At 38.2% G+C, this 19,828-nt stretch overlaps 1 protein-coding gene across 2 annotated transcripts in view; it reads left to right on the top strand.

Annotated features, from left to right (window-relative positions):
* Positions 1–19,828, top strand: part of LOC5507623 (atrial natriuretic peptide receptor 1) — a 29,958-nt gene that overhangs the window by 2,434 nt on the left and 7,696 nt on the right. The window contains exons 1-13 of one of the 2 annotated variants that reach the window (XM_048727627.1): positions 2,933–3,508; positions 8,616–9,340; positions 10,634–10,920; positions 11,953–12,094; positions 12,608–12,850; positions 16,030–16,111; positions 16,556–16,652; positions 16,834–16,911; positions 17,010–17,087; positions 17,800–17,904; positions 18,442–18,513; positions 18,819–18,984; positions 19,398–19,562. In XM_048727627.1, the coding sequence (XP_048583584.1) occupies positions 8,671–9,340; positions 10,634–10,920; positions 11,953–12,094; positions 12,608–12,850; positions 16,030–16,111; positions 16,556–16,652; positions 16,834–16,911; positions 17,010–17,087; positions 17,800–17,904; positions 18,442–18,513; positions 18,819–18,984; positions 19,398–19,562 (2,185 nt within the window). In that variant the 5' untranslated portion in view covers positions 2,933–3,508; positions 8,616–8,670. Of the gene's footprint in view, positions 1–2,932; positions 3,509–8,615; positions 9,341–10,633; positions 10,921–11,952; positions 12,095–12,607; positions 12,851–16,029; positions 16,112–16,555; positions 16,653–16,833; positions 16,912–17,009; positions 17,088–17,799; positions 17,905–18,441; positions 18,514–18,818; positions 18,985–19,397; positions 19,563–19,828 lie in introns of those variants that run through there. The other variant, XM_048727626.1, reaches the window with a different exon arrangement.

Here is a 19,828-nt window from a genome sequence, read left to right as displayed (position 1 = left end):
TATTGCAGCCCTCTCCTTTCCAAATTATAAATTTTGTTACGTATATGTATGACTAACCGGGCGAATTGATAAAAAAGCACTCCAAAAGATTATATATTGTTCTTTTAAATGCTTATCTTTAAATAGAAAATAGAGATTCCAATTGTTTGAATTAACACTATAAAAGATATAACCATCTGAATCTAACTAAATTTAGGTACTCCCCCCTCCCCCTCCTTCCTTAACGCTATTGTCTAGATCAATCTTCTTTCTCCGAACTCAATTGAAACCTAACAATAGGTGATCAAATATACTTAAAATATTTAGCCGGATATTGGACATGACAAATGCATTTTTAAGCATATTTCTTCAAACCGCAAAATCATTGTAATAACGGTTCTATGTTGTGATAAGTGTATCTAGTTGATACACTGAAACTGCCCACAACACTTGGGTTACGTATTATTACTCTATCGTTAAATTTAAGTTAAGTAGAACTCAACAGCTGTGCTACATCGGCAATAGAACATTTTTAAAAGCCAATTAAATTCTGAGAGAGGTTTATTGATCTCGTGTCATACAGAGACGATGCGCTAAACTACAATTATATGGTCAGTCTCTCCATTAGATTTGCCGACGTCATGGGGTGCTTGTGCGTTTTATTAGGATGTTGCAAATCTAATTGTGGCTTTTGGTGAAGGGGAAAGATCGTTAGAAATTCAGGTTTTTAGGAAAGATCCCATTTCTGTCACCATTTCGGGATAAAGGTTTTATTGCTTGTGATCTATGGGGATGTTTTGTGTGGAAGAACACTTGTTTAATGATGACAAAAATACTATTTATTGAAGTTCGACGTTTGCTACTATCATATTTTCACTTTCGGCAAACAATTATATGATCCAGTGATTTTTTTTAGCAAGATAGAGCAGAATACGGATTAAGGATTTTTCAAAGGGTGGATGAATCTATAAAAAATATACTAAAGTACTTCAAGCCCTCAGTTGTCTGTCTGTCCGATCCGCCAAATAAATTGTTCTTTTTTTCGCATACGATGTATAGAGTGGTTGATGTGACCTGCATGATATAGATTCTTGGTTTTGTGAGACATCGGGCAAATTTCAATAGTGTCACACATTATTCAAGCATAAAGATTACATTAAACATTTTTTGGGAAAAAAATATAAATGTGCTTTAGTGTTAGTTTGTGTTAGTTAGTGTTAGTGCTTTATAAAGGTGCCTTTTATCTTATTTAAAATCTTGGAATAATTGGATGGCTTTCGTAAAAAAAATAACATGTTTCAAAGTTGATTATTTATTTGACTCTATTCTCTCTGTCTGAATAAGGGCGTTACGCATTATTTTGAATCATATTCTCTAACGCTTAAACCAAAAGCCCTCAAAACAGATCCCATGTCACTTTTTTTAATTCGTAAAAGCTTCTTCGAAGTGACTAAAATTATATTTAGAAGAGCAAGAGTCAACTAAAGTTTTTTTGGTGAAATTAAAAAAGTAATTATCTACGATCGAACCCTTGGGTAAGGTCTCTATTTTGAGGCCTGTTACGGCTATGTAGTGAACGTATGTACGATTATAAACTTGATTTGTGAATAATAACTACAGTAGAACAATACTTATAAATAGCAGTAAAATATATATGTGTTTAAAGTAAGTCGTTTGTGGCAAACATGTGTAGCCTTTCTCCGACGAGCTTATGTGATTTTATTTTGTCAGCTAGCTACTGTAGCTAACTTAGGTCAGCGATTTGTGATTTGCTGTCCTCATTATGTAGACCTCCCGCTTTACGACCGGATAGCTCATTACCTCTATTGGCATACCCTCCTATAGGCCAGGATGACCCAATGTGAAGCGAAATGACAAAAAAAAAAAAAAAAAAAAAAAAAAACGGCGCGAATTTATCAGCCAATCAGGATGCTAGAGATGTACTTTTCGATTGACCCGAGGCTCACCTAATCAATCAGCGTTGTAAAAAAAGAATAGGCACAAATTTCCAAGCATTGGAAAAATGTCAATAAAAACGACTATCACGTTATCACGATTGTCACGTTACAAAATGATGTTTGTTGTTTGACTCTATATTTCTGTAGTGGCTTACACACTACTCATGATACATTGCGGGTCGGGTGATTACTTGTGTCTAAATCTATTTCGGAAAAAAAAAAAACAGCTTTTTAGTTTTGAAGACTTTTGAAAGTTAAAAAGATACTTCTAAAAATGATTTAGGATTTTAAACTACCAAAAAAGCAATGCATTCATACGGGTATTGTTTCAAGATGTGGGTTAACAGTAGATAATCTCACGAGAAGATCAGAGAAAGACAACAAACGAGTGTTTAGCTCTGTAGCCAAGATGGAGGGCTGCATCCGGGACTTTATTGCTCTTACCACAGGGAACCCAGATATTGTAACAGGTATCAAAACTAGTCCAAGCTTTAAAAGCTGTAGGATTCTCTGTTCTTCATTAAGTAAAAATTCACATGGCTTTCAGGATTCAGTCATTTATACGTTACCCACGAAGCACTACGATACATTACACTACGATTTCATTGCTACGATAAATTGATTTCCGAGTGCGATGTTTGAAATAAGAGTACATGCTTTTTTTTTCATAGAACCTTTTTTATAAGAACGTCCAGCCTGAGATTTCACCAAATTTTAAGAACATGCTGAGGACATGCCTAGGTTCAGGTAGCAGCCAAAATTGCTTAATCTGATACGTTCTGACTATTTCAGAATAAAATTCTGTTCCACAATAACAACCTTAAATGTTATTGCTAGTGATCACTTGTGTAATTCTCTTCCTAACAATTCATTGGTATCATAGTTGTTTATACACCAATCAACTGAAAATTATACGTTCTTATAGCCAAATTCGTTGTTGCGCGACCTCCCAGAATCAAAAATTCCTTTCTTGGTTTGGGAATAGCGCGTATTAGTCAATCAAACCTAACAATCAAAACCAGACAAACCGCCCCGAAGTTTGTGTCTGACTATGCGCTATTCCCAAACGAGACATGGATTTTGGATTAAACCGAGGTCGCGCAACAACGAATTTAGCTGTAAGAGTGTAGACACAAAATTGTCTTGGAATGTAAAAGTTCGTGGGATCACACATTAAACTCTTTTCAACTCTAGCTGATAAACCTTGTCGGTTCGGAAGCTCCTATCTGAATTTTGCAACAACATGTCTCCATTTAAAAGTATCAGTCAAAAATAATCTTCATTGAACCTTTCTTTTAATACACGAACAACCACCCATAGACGCATCACCAGTCCTCTTTATTGTCTGTATTGTCTCACGATGACGTCACGTCCAAGCGAAGTGTAATTAGTGAAAACTAGCTCTCCACTTAGTAGAGTTATCTCAGGCTGATAATCCTACTAAGGTGCTGACTAAATATACCATCTAATTGCGATATAATCCAGCTCCGTGTGAGCTCTGAGCAAACAAATGAAAGTCCACAGCGCTACGAGCTACCACAAGCGGTACTCAAAGCACAAAATCCTTTAGGGTAAGTTCCCCAAACGTCTTTAGCAGAGAAACGAATTCACTTATATAATCAGATGATAGTTTTGTGGATAATTTATGTTGAAGCCGATGAAAGAAACATATTATTAGAAAAATGGCTAAAATATATCGACCTTGATACGGAGTATATGTTTTTAAGAGACACAGAAGTCTACTCATTGCACGATGCTCAGTGCAATTCATGTGCCATTTCTTATTTTTAATCATGGTTTCGACCAATTTTTTTAAACAGTTTTGGGTCGCATTTCTGTTAAGTAAAACCTATGAGTTATGAGCCAATGTTTGCGTAGAAGCGAAAAAAATGACAGGTAGGGCCTTAATTAAATTGAAACTTCGTCAATTTTATTTAACAATAAAAAATGTTGTAAAGGCAAATTATGTATTAGTACAGCTTTTCCAATGTCAAATATGCATGAATATATTTTTTTTATTTGGGATCGGTATGGCGGTTTGCTATCATCAAATCATATTTTAGCTATTTTGTCGCCTTAAAGGCCAGTTTAGAAAAAAAACAATTGCTAATAAACAGTGCAATCTGGCAAACTCAGACCACCAATAACATCTCGCTATTCGTTCCGCTCTCTTCATGAGCTAGTTGACATTTCCATCTTAATGAATTTAACACTATTTTGCGATTTCCCTTCGAATTTTCTTATAGAGATTTGACTCGATTATACTCAAGATAAGGTATCAGTTTCAGTTTTGCTTTTGTAAACAGTTAGAATTCAGGTTTGTTATGGGTATCCTACGGATAAGCCTTTTGTTGTCCCCCTTCTCAGTACACGTGTCATGTTATCCGAAATCAAAATCAAAGGCTCATCTCAGGGGTATACGTATCATATGGAAAAAGCATAGTATTTAAAAATTCCTGAAATGACCCATTTTTTCGCCGCCAAGTGGGGAGTGCGCCACCCCACCGTGTGCGCGTCTGGTTCGGAACATAACAAGGACTGCATTTTTTATTGAGTGGCTGTAAAAAGCATGCTGTCTCCGGCGTTCATGAATGAACGAAAAATAACACGGGCGGACTAGCCACTTGGTCCACCCACTTGTAAAGTCAAGTCCTATCTTAGTGTAAGTGGGCTATTAAAACCACTTAATTTATCTTAGGAGTAGATATTTGACCCTTGTTATAATGCGTGAGAGCAGACTCATTGCTAAAGCCAAGTCGTTACAGCTATTTCAATAAACGTTGTCAAAGAGCGCTCTGCCGCACGCGCCCATACCGCGAGGTAGTATGGGTAATATATGTTGTTTCAAGCTCTGCCATCCTTCATCGCCGACACGAACTTTGTTGAACGCTATCAGAATGGCAGTACAATCTGATAATTTTCTAAATATATATCTGCGCGTCTTTAAACAAGGAAACAAGAGCAGGTTTGGCACCTATCCCGTAAGAGGTGTCAAACGGAGACTCTAGTTACCTGTTGGCAAAGTGCCTGAACGAAATAGCAACTACGACGGCGACCGACTGCAGGGAGAACCCAAAAAGCTTTCATACTTTGCGCTCAATTTTAAACTAGTTTAGATAAAATCGCTCGCTTATGTTTTCCCCCCAAAAAAACTATAGTAAACCCTAGAATCTTATTTCTAGCATAGCGAACAAGGATAGTCTAGTTTTCAGCGCACACGTTCCCGTCCTCGCTACACCATGAAACTTGGAGTTTTCGCGTTGTCGTTTGAAGAAAAACGGCTATAATGTATCACACAGAATCCATTTCAGAGTATATTTCACGTCTGGCTCTTTGAATTCTCAATTGTTTTCTGCCGTCGTGTTTCGCGTTGCCGTTGTCGTCCCTATTTTGGTCCCTATTTTTGCAGATACCTTTTACAATTGTAAGCGGCACATAGAAAGAAATGCCGCAGTGTCTTCGATAGATAATGCAAGAAACTGTACCATCCAGATAACTCGCAAGCAAAGGTCTTCACTATAAGACTGCGGCATATTTACTAACCTGTTACAGCATATATTACCCATACCACCTCGCGGTATGGGCGCGTGCGGCAAAAAGCTCTTGGACAACGTTGACTGTGATTGACTGTGCGCGCGAATTTGAAAACTTTTCAGCAAAATGTATAAAATACCAAAATTTCAAAGCTTTTTCATATCAGTTCATGAACATGTCAAATCAAAGGAAATATGTTCTAAGGCTTTTTAAATTAATTAAAGCCAATAAATAAATAAAAAATTAAAAAAAAATGTGCAAATGGGGAAGTTTACCCCTTTTATGCAGGAACTTTGTGTTAAACGTTTTTAGCATATTACAGGCTCCCGCATTTTAGATCAATTAAAAAAACGGCAGCCATAATGTCTTTATTCAAGTATACTGTTCCATCCCTTTTCAATTATTTGGCAAGAGAGCGACCACTCTCAATTGTTTTCTGCCGTCGTCTTTCGCGTTGCCGTTGTCGTCCCTATTTTTGTCCCTATTTTTGCATACCTTTTACAATTGTAAGCGGCACATAGAAAAAAATGCCGCAGAGTATTCGATAGATGATGCTAGAAACTGTACCGCTGTGATAACTCGCCAGCGAAGGTCTTCACTATAAGACTGCGGCATATTTACTAACCTGTTACAACATTACCCATACCACCTCGCGGTATGGGCGCGTGCGGCAGAACGCTCTTGGACAACGTTTATTGAAATAGCTGTATATCATCCTATCATCATATTCTCATATTCATCATATCATCATATTTTTATATCCATCATTGTTTATTATTGTACCCTCACCCATTTTCCGAGAATTTTATGGGAATGTATTTGTTTTGCAAAGATCATTAAAGTGGAATAGACAAAAAGATATAACAAGTGATAATGACATGCTTTGGATGTGGCAAGATGTTTTTACCTATTTCGTTTTTATCAACTTCTTATTAACTTCCAACACGATATAGGCTTCATCATTTGGACGCGAATGGTCGTTTTTCTAGCTCGCTCTCTGGTCAATTCCTTTAGGAGATTATATTTGGGGAAACGCTCCAAAAAGAATTTCCAGAATATAGGCCTAGGTCTCTTAAACGCAAGGTTTCGGTATAAAAGGCCGAGCTCAGGGGTGTCAGCGGTTTTATTCCTCACTGAGTCGTTGAAGAACTCATCCTTCTAAACAATAAACCTTTGAGATAGTATGAAATAAAGAAACAATGACAATTAGCATTTTTACTATCTTGTTTTTAAAACGATTTATTTTTGGCAAATTTTACACAAATTACAATGAAAAATTCTCGCGACCAACCAAGCGTTGACTGTGATTGACTGTGCGCGAATTTGAAAACTTTTCAGCAAAATGTATAAAATATCAAAATTTCAAAGCTTTTTCATATCAATTCATGAACATGTCAAATCAAAGGAAATATGTTCTAAGGCTTTTTAAATTAATTAAAGCCAATAAATAAATAAAAAAAATTAAAAAAATGTGCAAATGGGAAAGTTTATCCCTTTTATGCAGGAACTTTGTGTTAAACGTTTTTAGCATATTACAGGCTCCCGCATTTTAGATCAATTAAAAAAACGGCAGCCATAATGTCTTTATTCAAGTATACTGTTCCAGCCCTTTTCAATTATTTGGCAAGAGAGCGACCACTCTATCTACAGTTGAGACTTTTAAAGAGACCCTCAAAGGCCGCTGGGGTATCGGAGAACATGGGTGCTCACACTTGAAAGAACAATCGACATGTCTGATATCCCTTCGTTTGGATTCAGAATAAAGCATAGAAGCAGTTTGTCTGGCTAACTTGCGTGTATTGATGTTTGTTTTCAGTAAACTAAGAGGCCAAATATTCAATGGCCGTGCCATTTCCGACGCCATTTCCATTTATCCCGAAATATGTCAATAGTATCTCACCTGTCGCGATAGAAAGCGTCAATTGGTTATTGTCGATTTTATGCTAGCGGAGGAAGCAGACTACTCTCGTAGTAATAAATGCATCGAGAAAAGCTTTTACATTGACAAACATTACACTGCTTATTACCCTGTGCTTGTTAATCTAAAAAAACACCAATCAGCATCGACCTTTATAACAAACGGGATTAAAACAATGAATTTATGTGATTAGTGAGCAGGGTTTAAATTGAGAGCTTTGTATATTATTTTGTTAATGATACGAATTTAACGAAGGAAAGCAATTCTGATAGCTTTTTCCAATTGAGGAACCTAGGTAAGGTTACTGTATTTTTCTAAGCTTTCGATCAATCCACACTTTTTACCTTTTTGAAAGATAAACTTAAAAGTCGTTTTAAATGCACCTTATAATATGTACCTTTAGCGTCTAATATACGTATCTTATCTACTTTTCCCTTTCATCTGAATGTACACTTTCTATGGATCAAGAAAACCCTTACTTTATTATCAGTTTACCAGTTACTTTATTATCAGTTCACCAGTTACTTTATTATCTGTTCTCTCTCTGTAAAACTTCTAGAATCATATGATTTTTTTTATTTTGCGCTTTTCGATAACAAGAAATGGAAAATATAGACATCTAATCAGGACATACAAGCACCACCGTCGGTATTTCCAAAACTTTCTCATTATTTTAAAATCTCAAAATCCAGTTACCCACCACTAACTCGAAGAGTTGAATCAAATGCTTCTTAATGTCTACTCACTTTTCCAAGGCCCCCCATTTGTAGATGTAAATGTAGAACTACTCGAATGCTAATTAGAACGCTACCTACCACTGTGTTTTATGAGCCAGGCAGAAAAGGATGATTTATGGGTGATAGTGCCTTTATTTTACTCTATGGATGATAGTGCCTCTATTTTACGTTATTTTAATTTTTATATAAAAGGCCAACCTGTCACTAATGGGAACAACGGGTTTTTCACTTCATTGCAAGATCATATTCCTTTTAAACATATAAAAAAGGCCCCAAAATGGGGACATCACGAATTTCAGCGACAAACATTTTTTTCAGCCGGCCATAATTTTTTTATCCTTGGGCGCACTTAGGCTTCGTAGCTGCATTTCGACGACAACATCTAGTGAATATAGTCTTTATGGAACCCATGTCTCATTAAGGCCATATTCTCTAGAGATTTGTGCCGAATTTCTAGCTACGATATTGATAACTACTTTCATGTTCCAGACAAAAAACAAAGCGATGAAACCCTCCAGTCTACGGGCACAACGGGTGTGACGTCATGGGTCCCCTATATCGCTCTCTCGCCCTGGTGTTATGCGTATGCGTATTATCATGCAGTGGTGTTTTGGAGCTGAACCTGGGCGTCTTGCTTCCAATAGGAAACACTAAGAATTCGGGTATCGGCGATGGACTCGTCTACGCTTTGAATATGAGTATCGAGGAAGTCAAAAAGCGAAATATGCTAAGCGTTAATTATACTATTAACTACACGATCGCGGATACGGCCTGCAAAGAAGTTACATCGCTCCAGGAGGTGTATAGAATGGCCGATAAGGATGCGTTCATCGGTCCTGCCTGCTCATCAGAGTGTATATCTGCAGGACTTCTGGCGGCGGCGCTGGAAAAGCCCATGGTCTCCTTTGCGTGCTCTTCGTTGGGGCTCAGTGACCGAAACTTGTATTATACTTTTTCGCGCACGCAGCCGTTTACGCAGACGTACAGCGAAATATTTCCCGAAATTCTCGGAAGATTTTTGAAAATTCATGATTGGACATCGGATATAAGTATTATCAGCACTGAAGATGTTATATGGTCGCCATTGGCGATTGGTGTGAAGAACTATTTATTAAGTCAGAATATTAGTGTGCCGTACCTGGGACTTTACTCTACTCCGGCGACTGGTCAACAGTTCAGGAGCGTGGTACAGCCAATCAAACGGCTATCGAGAGGTGAGGAAAGAAAACGCTCTGTTTCTTGGCAAGTATGCAAAGTCTGTAGCTTACAACAGATTTCAACAGGAAGATTACCGTAACGTACCCGAAGAATTATAGCATACTCAGCGATTAAAAAAAGTATATATATACATTCCATACATAAACATACATTGATTATCGAATGCGCACGTTTGATAATCGAATGCGCACGTTTGATAATCGAATGCGCACGTTTGATAATCGATGCGCACGTTTGATTATCGAATGCGCACGTTTGATAATCGAATGCGCACGTTTGATAATCGAATGCGCACGTTTGATTATCGAATGCGCACGTTTGATTATCGAATGCGCACGTTTGATTATCGAATGCGCACGTTTGATTATCAAATGCGCACGTTTGATAATCGAATGCGCACGTTTGATTATCAAATGCGCACGTTTGATAATCGAATGCGCACGTTTGATAATCGAATGCGCACGTTTGATTATCAAATGCGCACGTTTGATAATCGAATGCGCACGTTTGATTATCGAATGCGCACGTTTGATAATCGAATGCGTACGTTTGATTATCGAATGCTCACGTTTGATAATCAAATGCGCACGTTTGATAATCGAATGCGCACGTTTGATTATCGAATGCGCACGTTTGATTATCGAATGTGCTTGTTTGATTATCGAATGTGCATGTTTGATTATCGAATGCGCACGTTTGATTATCGAATGCGTAAGTTTGATAATCGAATGCGCACGTTTGATTATCGAATGCGCACGTTTGATTATCGAATCTACATGTTTGATTATCGAAAGGCACGTTTGATTATCGAATGCGCACGTTTGATAATCGAATGCGTACGTTTGATTATCGAATGCGCACGTTTGATAATCGAATGCGCACGTTTGATTATCGAATGCGCACGTTTGATTATCGAATGTGCATGTTTGATTATCGAATGCGCACGTTTGATTATCGAATGTGCATGTTTGATTATCGAATGCGCAAGTTTGATTATCGAATGCGTAAGTTTGATTATCTAGTGCGCATGTTTGATTATCGAATGCGTAAGTTTGATTATCTAGTGCGCACGTTTGATTATCTAATGCGCACGTCTGATTATCGAATAAGTACTTTGAATATCGAATGAGTATGTTGATGTATCGAATACGCACGTTGGAATGCAAACGTCGGACACGCGCCTGCTTATTCCTCTGACGAATACACTTCGTTTGAGCCCTGTATTTTATTTCCGTGTATTAGTTTGTATTACACTCTTCCTTAACATAAGTTTTCCCTATATTTTCTAGTCGTCATTATACTGGCTTTCTCAGAAGAAGCCTCTAAAATCCTGTGGATGGCGAATGAGCTGGGGATGAGAAATGGAGAATACGCATTTATTACATTAGATTTTGATACCATTGAAGACCGCTGGGAACATGACGTCTGGCCAAATGTGTCGAAAAACGACCACTTTGCAACATTTGACGGAATTATTGATATATCGGTCGGAAAGCCAAGGGGAGATGACTATACCGAGTTTGTTACTCGCTTTAGAGACGTCCTTATTAGCAATAACAACAAGGTTACAGAAACGGTAGGTTTTTAACAGAATATGTTGCTCAGTTATTGCAGTATTTATAAGAAAAATAATGGCATATGTACAAATCGCCTCGTTATTCATAACAATTAATGATTTTTTTAACAAATCTCATTTTTGCTTGCGTTTGTGTCATTTGAAGGTTGGTTCTCACTTGGACGTAAGCGCAAGCGCAGCGCATGTAATTTCCCGATTCTCACTAGAACGCAAGCGCAACATTACGCAACTGCTTGGTTTTCTTGCGCTTGTGTTTGACTGATTCTCACTTGTGTCGCGCTTCCGTTTGCGCTTGCTCCTTAGGGGTCGTCCACACTAACACGGATTTAAAAGTACCCGGATTCGTTTCGCCGAAAACGCATCACTTGATTCGCGTCCACACTATCGTTTTCGCAGCGTGTTCGCCTGCATCAAGCCGTCCACACTAACACGGATTCGAACGTTTGAAAACAGTGAAAGGTACGGGGTGACGTCATTTTTATGATATGCGCATGCTCAAAGCAGCAGGAGCGCCTGCGATATGATGCCATCGTTTTCATTTTGATACGGATTCGACCGTCCACACTACGGACCAAAGTATACGGATTCATTTTGATCCACCTTCGACAGCTTTTTTAAAAGTATCCGGATTCGCTTGATCCATCGCGCGTGTTAGTGTGGACGGAAGGCCTAAACGTATCAAAAAGTATACGGATCCAAACGAATCCGTGTTAGTATGGACGACCTCTTATTGAGAAACAACCTTTAGATGCACAGATGACGTCAGAGCTTGTCATGAACAAAAAAGTATGCAACGAGACACAGTTGAGTTGTGTGACTGTTGTTTTTAAAACACTGTGACGTCTTCTGTGCATCTATTAAACGATGACAGACGCACAAAATAATGAAATTTTTTTATAAGTTTTATATATCAATTAGAATGTTTTCTTACTTTACAATTTGGTTTTGGGGGAACGCGCGCGCGCTGACGTCAAGGGTGCGTGTGTCTTCTGATGTATATCAAATGATGTATAATGTAACATTACCCTCCAGACTCTGACATTTGGAGCCTACCTTGTTAATGCCATGCTGCTGTACACGTACGCTGTTAATAAAACCCTAGCAGAAGGCGGCGACTACAGAAACGGCACATATCTCACATCGGTCATATCGACAGGTGGAAAGTTATTTGATGGTAAGTACTCACTTATATTAAAGAGCCTTTTTCAGCCACACTTTTGTTATTGTTTTCAATCAATATTGGATGACGAATTATGAATAGCAAAACTCCAAATAACTACTATGCGTCCCATGCGTTATTTACCAAATTTAAAAAATATCAAACATGATATTTCGAATATTCCTTACTTAAAGGTTCGATTATCGAATGCGCACATTGACATATGAGGAGATTGCATACCATATTTGGAAGTCCGCTTCATTGATTTTCTTTCCTATTTGGCCGCTAAATGGTGTCTGAATTCACACGGAATTCGTTTTATCTCCCATAGACCATTTAGGCGGAGGACATTATATATTTGATATGGGGTGTGCCAGCATAAATATAAAATTAAAAACGTAAATGGGAATTGACTATCCTTTATTAAGTGACCATTCATTAAATGCCCCTTGCGTGCACCCTAGCTACACCCACACACATCTTCCATCGAAACTAATTTCTCACTAAGACATTTTTATTCCTGTTTAGGAATCACTGGTCCAGTCGGTATAACAAAGAATGGGAACCCTGTGCCCTATTTTGTGTTCTCCAACCGACAGAATGGCACAAATGTACCCACTGTTGTCATTGATCTTCTCTACGAGAAGGGAAACCCGGAGCAGATGAAGACGTACAACACCACGATCATATGGCCCGGAGGAGGCACCAAGGAGCCGAGGGCGGTACCCGTCTGTGGATTTCTTGGCGAGAACTGCATCAAGGCTCCTGAAGGTATTTACTGCGTTTTCTTTGAGTCAATAGTCAACGAGGCGCGTTGCCTCGTAGACTCATACAAAACGAGAACGAGTAGTCTAATTGTTTGGGTATAAATCCACTCACATACAACTTCAAATAAATGACGACTTTAATAATTCTCAGTAATAAATAGCAACCGCTTTTGTCGACGCTTTTTAGCTACTCACTATCTGGCTCGATAGATATTGGTACGATTGTCAATCAAATTGCGAGATTTTCTTAACTTTACTTGTATGTGAGTAGATTTATTCTAAAGATAGATATGTTTATATTTACAAATGAGCATATGTACAAGTTACAAAACTCTTCAATCGGTCGCTGGACGCTTTTTGGAATAGCAATTTTAGTTATAAGGACCATTTCTCGCAGGATTCAATCCTTAACAAGGCGTGGGCAGGGTTTCTAGTATGCATGTTACGTTCCTGAGGATAGAACTTTCAGGGATCATTTGGACTAGTCAGAGGGGTAACCCTCTGAGATGAAATACAGTGTTTATATGGCTTCGTAAGAGGGTTTCCGATAACTCGCGAAATTGCTTGAAAATCATCAGAGTTCCTGAAAATAGTGATAAATAAGAGTATAAGTCTTAACTTTACTTGTTCTGTTGTTATTTGATAATTTGGAAGCCTAGAAGTTGGTCTATCTTATCTCTAACCCTCTTACGAAGCCATATAAACACTGTATTTCATCTCGTTCATCATACAGTAAAAAATTAATTATAACGCACTTGGGCTGCCTGTGCGTAATCTACTGAAAATATGTAAAAAGATTAATTCAACGGACAAAACTGACGACATTCAGATTGTTTACTTTTATTTTCTCATAATATAGCATTTGGCTTAAGTAACATGGCACTAATTGGCTTCCACAACACGTCCAGATGTTTGAACCAGATCAAAACATCTTCATCAAACGTTTGTGTTGGACGTAAATGTATTATTGTTTAGCCACTCATCACACCAAACATTGCGGGCGCTTCGTGCTTTTATCCAAAAAACAGCTCGAAATTCCCATGGCGCCACTTTGATTCCTCGCGTAAACATAACTGAAAAAGTGCGCGCTAATGTTTTATGAAAATGTTTTTTTTGTTTAGCCACCTCACCAAACATGTTCGCATTAAAGTTCGATTTCAATGTTTGACAAACATGTTTGAATGTTTAGCCAGGCCTAAACGTGACCTTGTGTTGCGTGATCTTGTGTTGTGTTGCGTGATCTTGTGTTATGTTGCGTGATCTTGTGTTGTGTTACGTGACCTTGTGTTATGTTGTGTGACCTTGTGTTGTTTTGCGTAACCTTGTGTTTTGTTGCGTGATCTTGTGTTGTGTTGCGTGGCCTTTTGTTGTGTTGCGTGATCTTGTGTCGTGTTGCGTGATCTTGTGTTTTGTTGCGTGATCTTGTGTTGTGTTGCGTGATCTTGTGTTATGTTGTGTAGTCTTGTGATTTGTTGCGTGATCTTGTGTCGTTTTGCGTGATCTTGTGTTGGGTTGCGTTATCTTGTGTTGCATGATCTCGTGTTGTAATGCGTGATTTTGTGTTGTGTTGCGTGATCTTGTGTTGTGTTGCGTGATCTTGTGTTGTGTTGCGTGATCTTGTGTTATGTTGTGTAGTCTTGTGATTTGTTGCGTGATCTTGTGTCGTTTTGCGTGATCTTGTGTTGGGTTGCGTTATCTTGTGTTGCATGATCTCGTGTTGTAATGCGTGATTTTGTGTTGTGTTGCGTGACCTTGTGTTGTGTTGCGTGATCTTGTGTTATGTTGCGTGATCTTGTGTTTTGTTGCGTCATCTTGTGTTGTGTTGCGTGATCTTGTGTTGTGTTGCGTGATCTTGTGTTGTTTTGCGTGACCTTGTGTTGTTTTACGTGATCTTGTGTCGTGTTGCGTGATCTTGTGTTATGTTGCGTGATCTTGTGTTTTGTTGCGTGATCTTGTGTTGTGTTGCGTGATCTTGTGTTATGTTGCGTGATCTTGTGTTGTGTTGCGTAGTCTTGTGATTTGTTGCGTGATCTTGTGTCGTTTTACGTGATCTTGTGTTGGGTTGCGTTATCTTGTGTTGCATGATCATGTGTTGTAATGCGTGATTTTGTGTTGTGTTGCGTGATCTTGTGTTGTGTTGCGTGACCTTGTGTTGTGTTGCGTGATCTTGTGTTATGTTGCGTGATCTTGTGTTTTGTTGCGTGATCTTGTGTTGTGTTGCGTGATCTTGTGTTGTGTTGCGTGATCTTGTGTTGTTTTGCGTGGCCTTTTGTTGTGTTGCGTGATCTTGTGTTGTGTTGCGTGATCTTGTGTTATGTTGCGTGATCTTGTGTTTTGTTGCGTGATCTTGTGTTGTGTTGCGTGATCTTGTGTTATGTTGCGTAGTCTTGTGATTTGTTGCGTGATTTTGTGTCGTTTTACGTGATCTTGTTTTGGGTTGCGTTATCTTGTGTTGCATGATCTCGTGTTGTAATGCGTGATTTTGTGTTGTGTTGCGTGATCTTGTGTTGTGTTGCGTGACCTTGTGTTGTGTTTCGTGTTCTTGTGTTATGTTGCGTGATCTTGTGTTTTGTTGCGTGATCTTGTGTTGTGTTGGGTGTTATGTTGCGTGATCTTGTGTTGTGTTGCGTGGCCTTTTGTTGTGTTGCGTGATCTTGTGTCGTGTTGCGTGATCTTGTGTTATGTTGCGTGATCTTGTGTTTTGTTGCGTGATCTTGTGTTATGTTGCGTAGTCTTGTGATTTGTTGCGTGATCTTGTGTCGTTTTGCGTGATCTTGTGTTGGGTTGCGTTATCTTGTGTTGCATGATCTCGTGTTGTAATGCGTGATTTTGTGTTGTGTTGCGTGATCTCGTGTTGTAATGCGTGATTTTGTGTTGTGTTGCGTGATCTTGTGTTGTGTTGCGTGACCTTGTGTTGTGTTGCGTGATCTTGTGTTGTGTTGCGTGATCTTGTGTTGTGTTGCGTGATCTTGTGTTGTGTTGCGTGATCTTTTGTTGTGTTGCGTGACCTTGTGTTATGTTACATAGCACTGCGGGCCACGTCACAGATTCTCCGAGAACCTTATTTGAAATGAGTGTACCTTCCTTAGGGTTTATCCCCTAACGATATCTTCTTTATCTGGATTTCCCTTCCTCGAGCTTACCTAACATTTATTTATGTATGTTTTTGTTATTTTTTTTCAGAGTTGAGCGACTTCTACTTCCTGCTGCTGCTCGTCCCTCTCTTACTCATCATTATATTAATTGTCGCTTTCTGTTATTACAGGTGAGTTGTACCGCTACCTTTTTTAATCCCTCAGGCATTCCTATATTATATCGTTACATTTCCTTTTTTAAAAATCCCACGGCTCTTTTGGGTAGACGCCAACTTTATGCGCCTGCTGTAAGTTGTCAGATGATTCGCTTATGATAAATGTTTAAATATGTTTGATTTTTTAAAATTCAATTTTACTAATTTTTTTCAATATTCTACGATCTCTCGCTGATTATTCCCAACAGCAAAATCGCCTTATGGCTTCCGTCCAAAATCCTTGAAGCGTTTTATATCTCTGCCAAGCGCGCTAACTGATAAAAAAAAACACCAAATGTAATTCCGTCAGATAAATGAGCGAAACCAGAAAGCGGTTTAGTAGAGCTTAAAGAACATTAAAAACCACAGTAAACCCAATAGTAAAATAGGCATAAAGCTTTGCAAACCTCTATTTTCCAGGAAGAAGCTTTATGAGAGATCTTTGATGGATCCTTCATGGCTCATTAAATATGACGACATTGTTTATTCATCACCTGGAAGCAAGTACTCTAGCCGGGTATGGAAAGTCACAGAATTTGAGACTTAATGTTAAGCGGAAAGGGCGGGATTGCTAGGCGGAAGAGAAAATTTGAGATTTCGGACAACAGTAGAATGAGGCTGAATGGGGATATGGGTACTTTGTTATTTTCAACCCTTAGGTCCGCCCTTGCAATGCTCATAGTTGTTTGTGGTTCCAGGTTAAAAGTCGTATTTCTATGAATAGCTCCGGTGGGTTCTCGAATCACGTGCAGCAGAGTAATCTTGCAAACTATAAGGTAAGATTACCCTTGCTTATTAAGTATAACAAATAAGTACAATTCCGCTTTCAAACGTGTAACAAAAATGTGATGTTTGAATTGCTTTTTATTCTCAGGGGGAGCATGTTGTCGTCAAGAAATTAAGGAAGACTCACCAGCATTTGTCACGAGAAGTTCTCGTCGACATGAAAATGGTAATATGAATCACGAGATGTTCTTGGTATCTGATCATTGTTTTTCCTATGTACGCGATATCTAATCATTGTTTATCTATAGTATGTAATGGGCGTGATATCTGATAATTGTTTCTGCTATGTAGGTTATATCTGGTAATTGTTTGTCCTATTGTGATATCTGATCATTGATTATCCTTTATCTGATCATTGCTTATCCTGTATCTGATCATTGTTTATCCTTTATCTGATCATTGTTTATCCTTTATCTGATCATTTTTTATCCTTTACCTCATCATTGTTTATCCTTTATCTGATCATCGTCTACCCTATATCTGATCATAATTTATTGTTTATCTGATCATTGTTTCTCCTTTATTTGATCATTGTTTATCCTATATTTGATCAATGCTTATCTTTTATCTGATCATTGTTTATCCTTTATCTGATCATTGTTTATCTTTTATCTGATCATTAGTTATCCTATATCTGATCATTGCTTATCCTTTATCTGATCATTGTTTATCCTTTATCTGATCATTGTTTATCCTTTATCTGATCATTGTTTATCCTTTATATGATCATTGTTTATCCTTTTTCTGATCATTGTTTATCATTTATCTGATCGTTGTTTATCCTATATTATATGATCATTGTTTATCCCTTATCTGATCATTGTCTATCCTATATCTGATCAATGCTTATCCCTATATCCGATCATTGTTTATTGCAGGTTCGTGATCTTCACCATGCAAATCTCAACCGCTATCTGGGAGTCTGTGTCGAGTCGCCAAACATCTGTATGGTCTCACGGTTTTGTAATCGAGGAACACTACAGGTCAGTGACTGAATAGACTGAATAGACTAGATACTGCCTGGATCAGTCCCATTTGCAGTGTGTGGTTCTGTTGTGTGATGATAGGAATAATGATTATTATGACGTTAGAAACAAGGACGATGATGATGATAAATGTGGTGATCGCAGGATATAGTTGCCATGGTGATGATGATGTTAATGGTGACAATGATGAATATGATGATGATAAATTATTATGGCGATTATGTCAATGTTGATAATGATGGTAATGACGATGCTGATGTTGTTCTTGATAGTGACCCTCCCCCGAAAATTAGGAACGAATAGAATGCTTTTATCACCGACAAGTTACTTTCTTTTATTGATGAACAATAAAATATTTATTACTGATCGTTTATTTAGTTTCAATTTTTCTAATAAAATACTATAAAGACCTGACAGTTGTTTAATTTGGAGCTTAAGCCTGAATTTTGAATCAAGCTCCAAACTTCGCCCTCCTCAAAACTTAGAAACTTAAAAAGCGTCCTTGGTGTTAAAAAGTGTGCAAATATTTTTTAGGATCTTCTTGGTAATGACAGTATAAAGCTGGATTGGATGTTCCGCCAGTCTTTCGCCAATGACATTGCTACGGTAAGTTCAGTGAGGTTTGCAGTAAACATTGAATTAAATTAGACTTGAAAAGCATCAATAATGTAGTAACATATCATCATCTACTCGTTACGCCGCGGGAATTATTATATTTTCCGGTTTCAGTTGCGGCGACTACTTGGCAGCGTTTTTTAAAATTTTAAATATTTATCCAATATTTCCAGTTGGCACTGATTGCTTGGCCCTATATTTATCTCAATAATCCCCCAAACCCAAAAGAATAAAAAAAGAATGCTTTATACCTTTGTATTAATACTAATTTTTCTGAACTCTTTTTTGTGTGATAGGGAATGGAAGCCATCCACAACAGTCCTATACAAGCCCATGGCAACCTGAAATCATCCAACTGTTTGATTGACAGTCGTTGGGCATGTAAGATAACGGATTATGGGTTGGACTTACTGAGGGCAAATCAGACGCCGAAAGATATCGGGGAATTTGCAGTATACAGAAGTAAGTACTTCTCTGATTGCATTATTATTATTTGCTTCACTGAATACCATCTCAATAATGATCGTCATCATGATCATCATGATCATCATCATGATCCTCCTCCTCCTCCTCCTCCTTCTCCTCCTCCTCCTCATCACCGCCGACGACGACGACGACGACGATCATCATCATCGTCATCTTTCTCACATAATATCAAATCATCATCATCATCATCATCGTCATCTTTTTTATCATCATGCAATTATCAACCATAACCATTCTTATTCTTTTGTCATCGTGTTATCAGATTACATTATCGTGGTGAATCATTATTATATTCACTTCACAATATGAATAATATTCACCGTCATTATGGATTTCAAAGTCAAAGTCATTATAATAATGATGATTCTATCTTGATGGTCATTCTGTAGATCTGTTCTGGACCGCTCCAGAGCTCCTCCCTTTGGCTGACGGGTTCAAAGATCGCAAGAACAAGACCCAGGCCGGCGATGTGTATAGTTACGGCATCGTCCTGTACGAGATTATCACCCGGGATGAGCCCTACTCAACTAACACAGACACACTTTCTTCCAAAGGTGCGTAAAGGCAGCCTTTGCCTTGCAGACGCCCTTCTTATAACGGACACTTGCTATCATCACGTGAAAGGATTTTTACCTCACTAACAATGACATACTTTCGTCAAAATGTCTTGCCTTATTCCTCTCTCGCCTTGTGGGCACCCCGCTATTCCGGACACTTGCTAATATTTTCCAAGATGAACTCTATTTCAATAACACGGATATATACTTTATTCAAAATTTGGGGACGTGAGACTGGTTTCGTTGAAATCGCGTTATTACGC

This window comes from Nematostella vectensis, chromosome 5 (genome assembly GCF_932526225.1).
Source record: "Nematostella vectensis chromosome 5, jaNemVect1.1, whole genome shotgun sequence".
In the NCBI taxonomy this organism is placed as follows: domain Eukaryota; kingdom Metazoa; phylum Cnidaria; class Anthozoa; order Actiniaria; family Edwardsiidae; genus Nematostella; species Nematostella vectensis.
The sequence above is the reverse complement of the archived record's forward strand: the minus strand, read 5'-3'. Positions and strand labels throughout refer to the sequence as shown.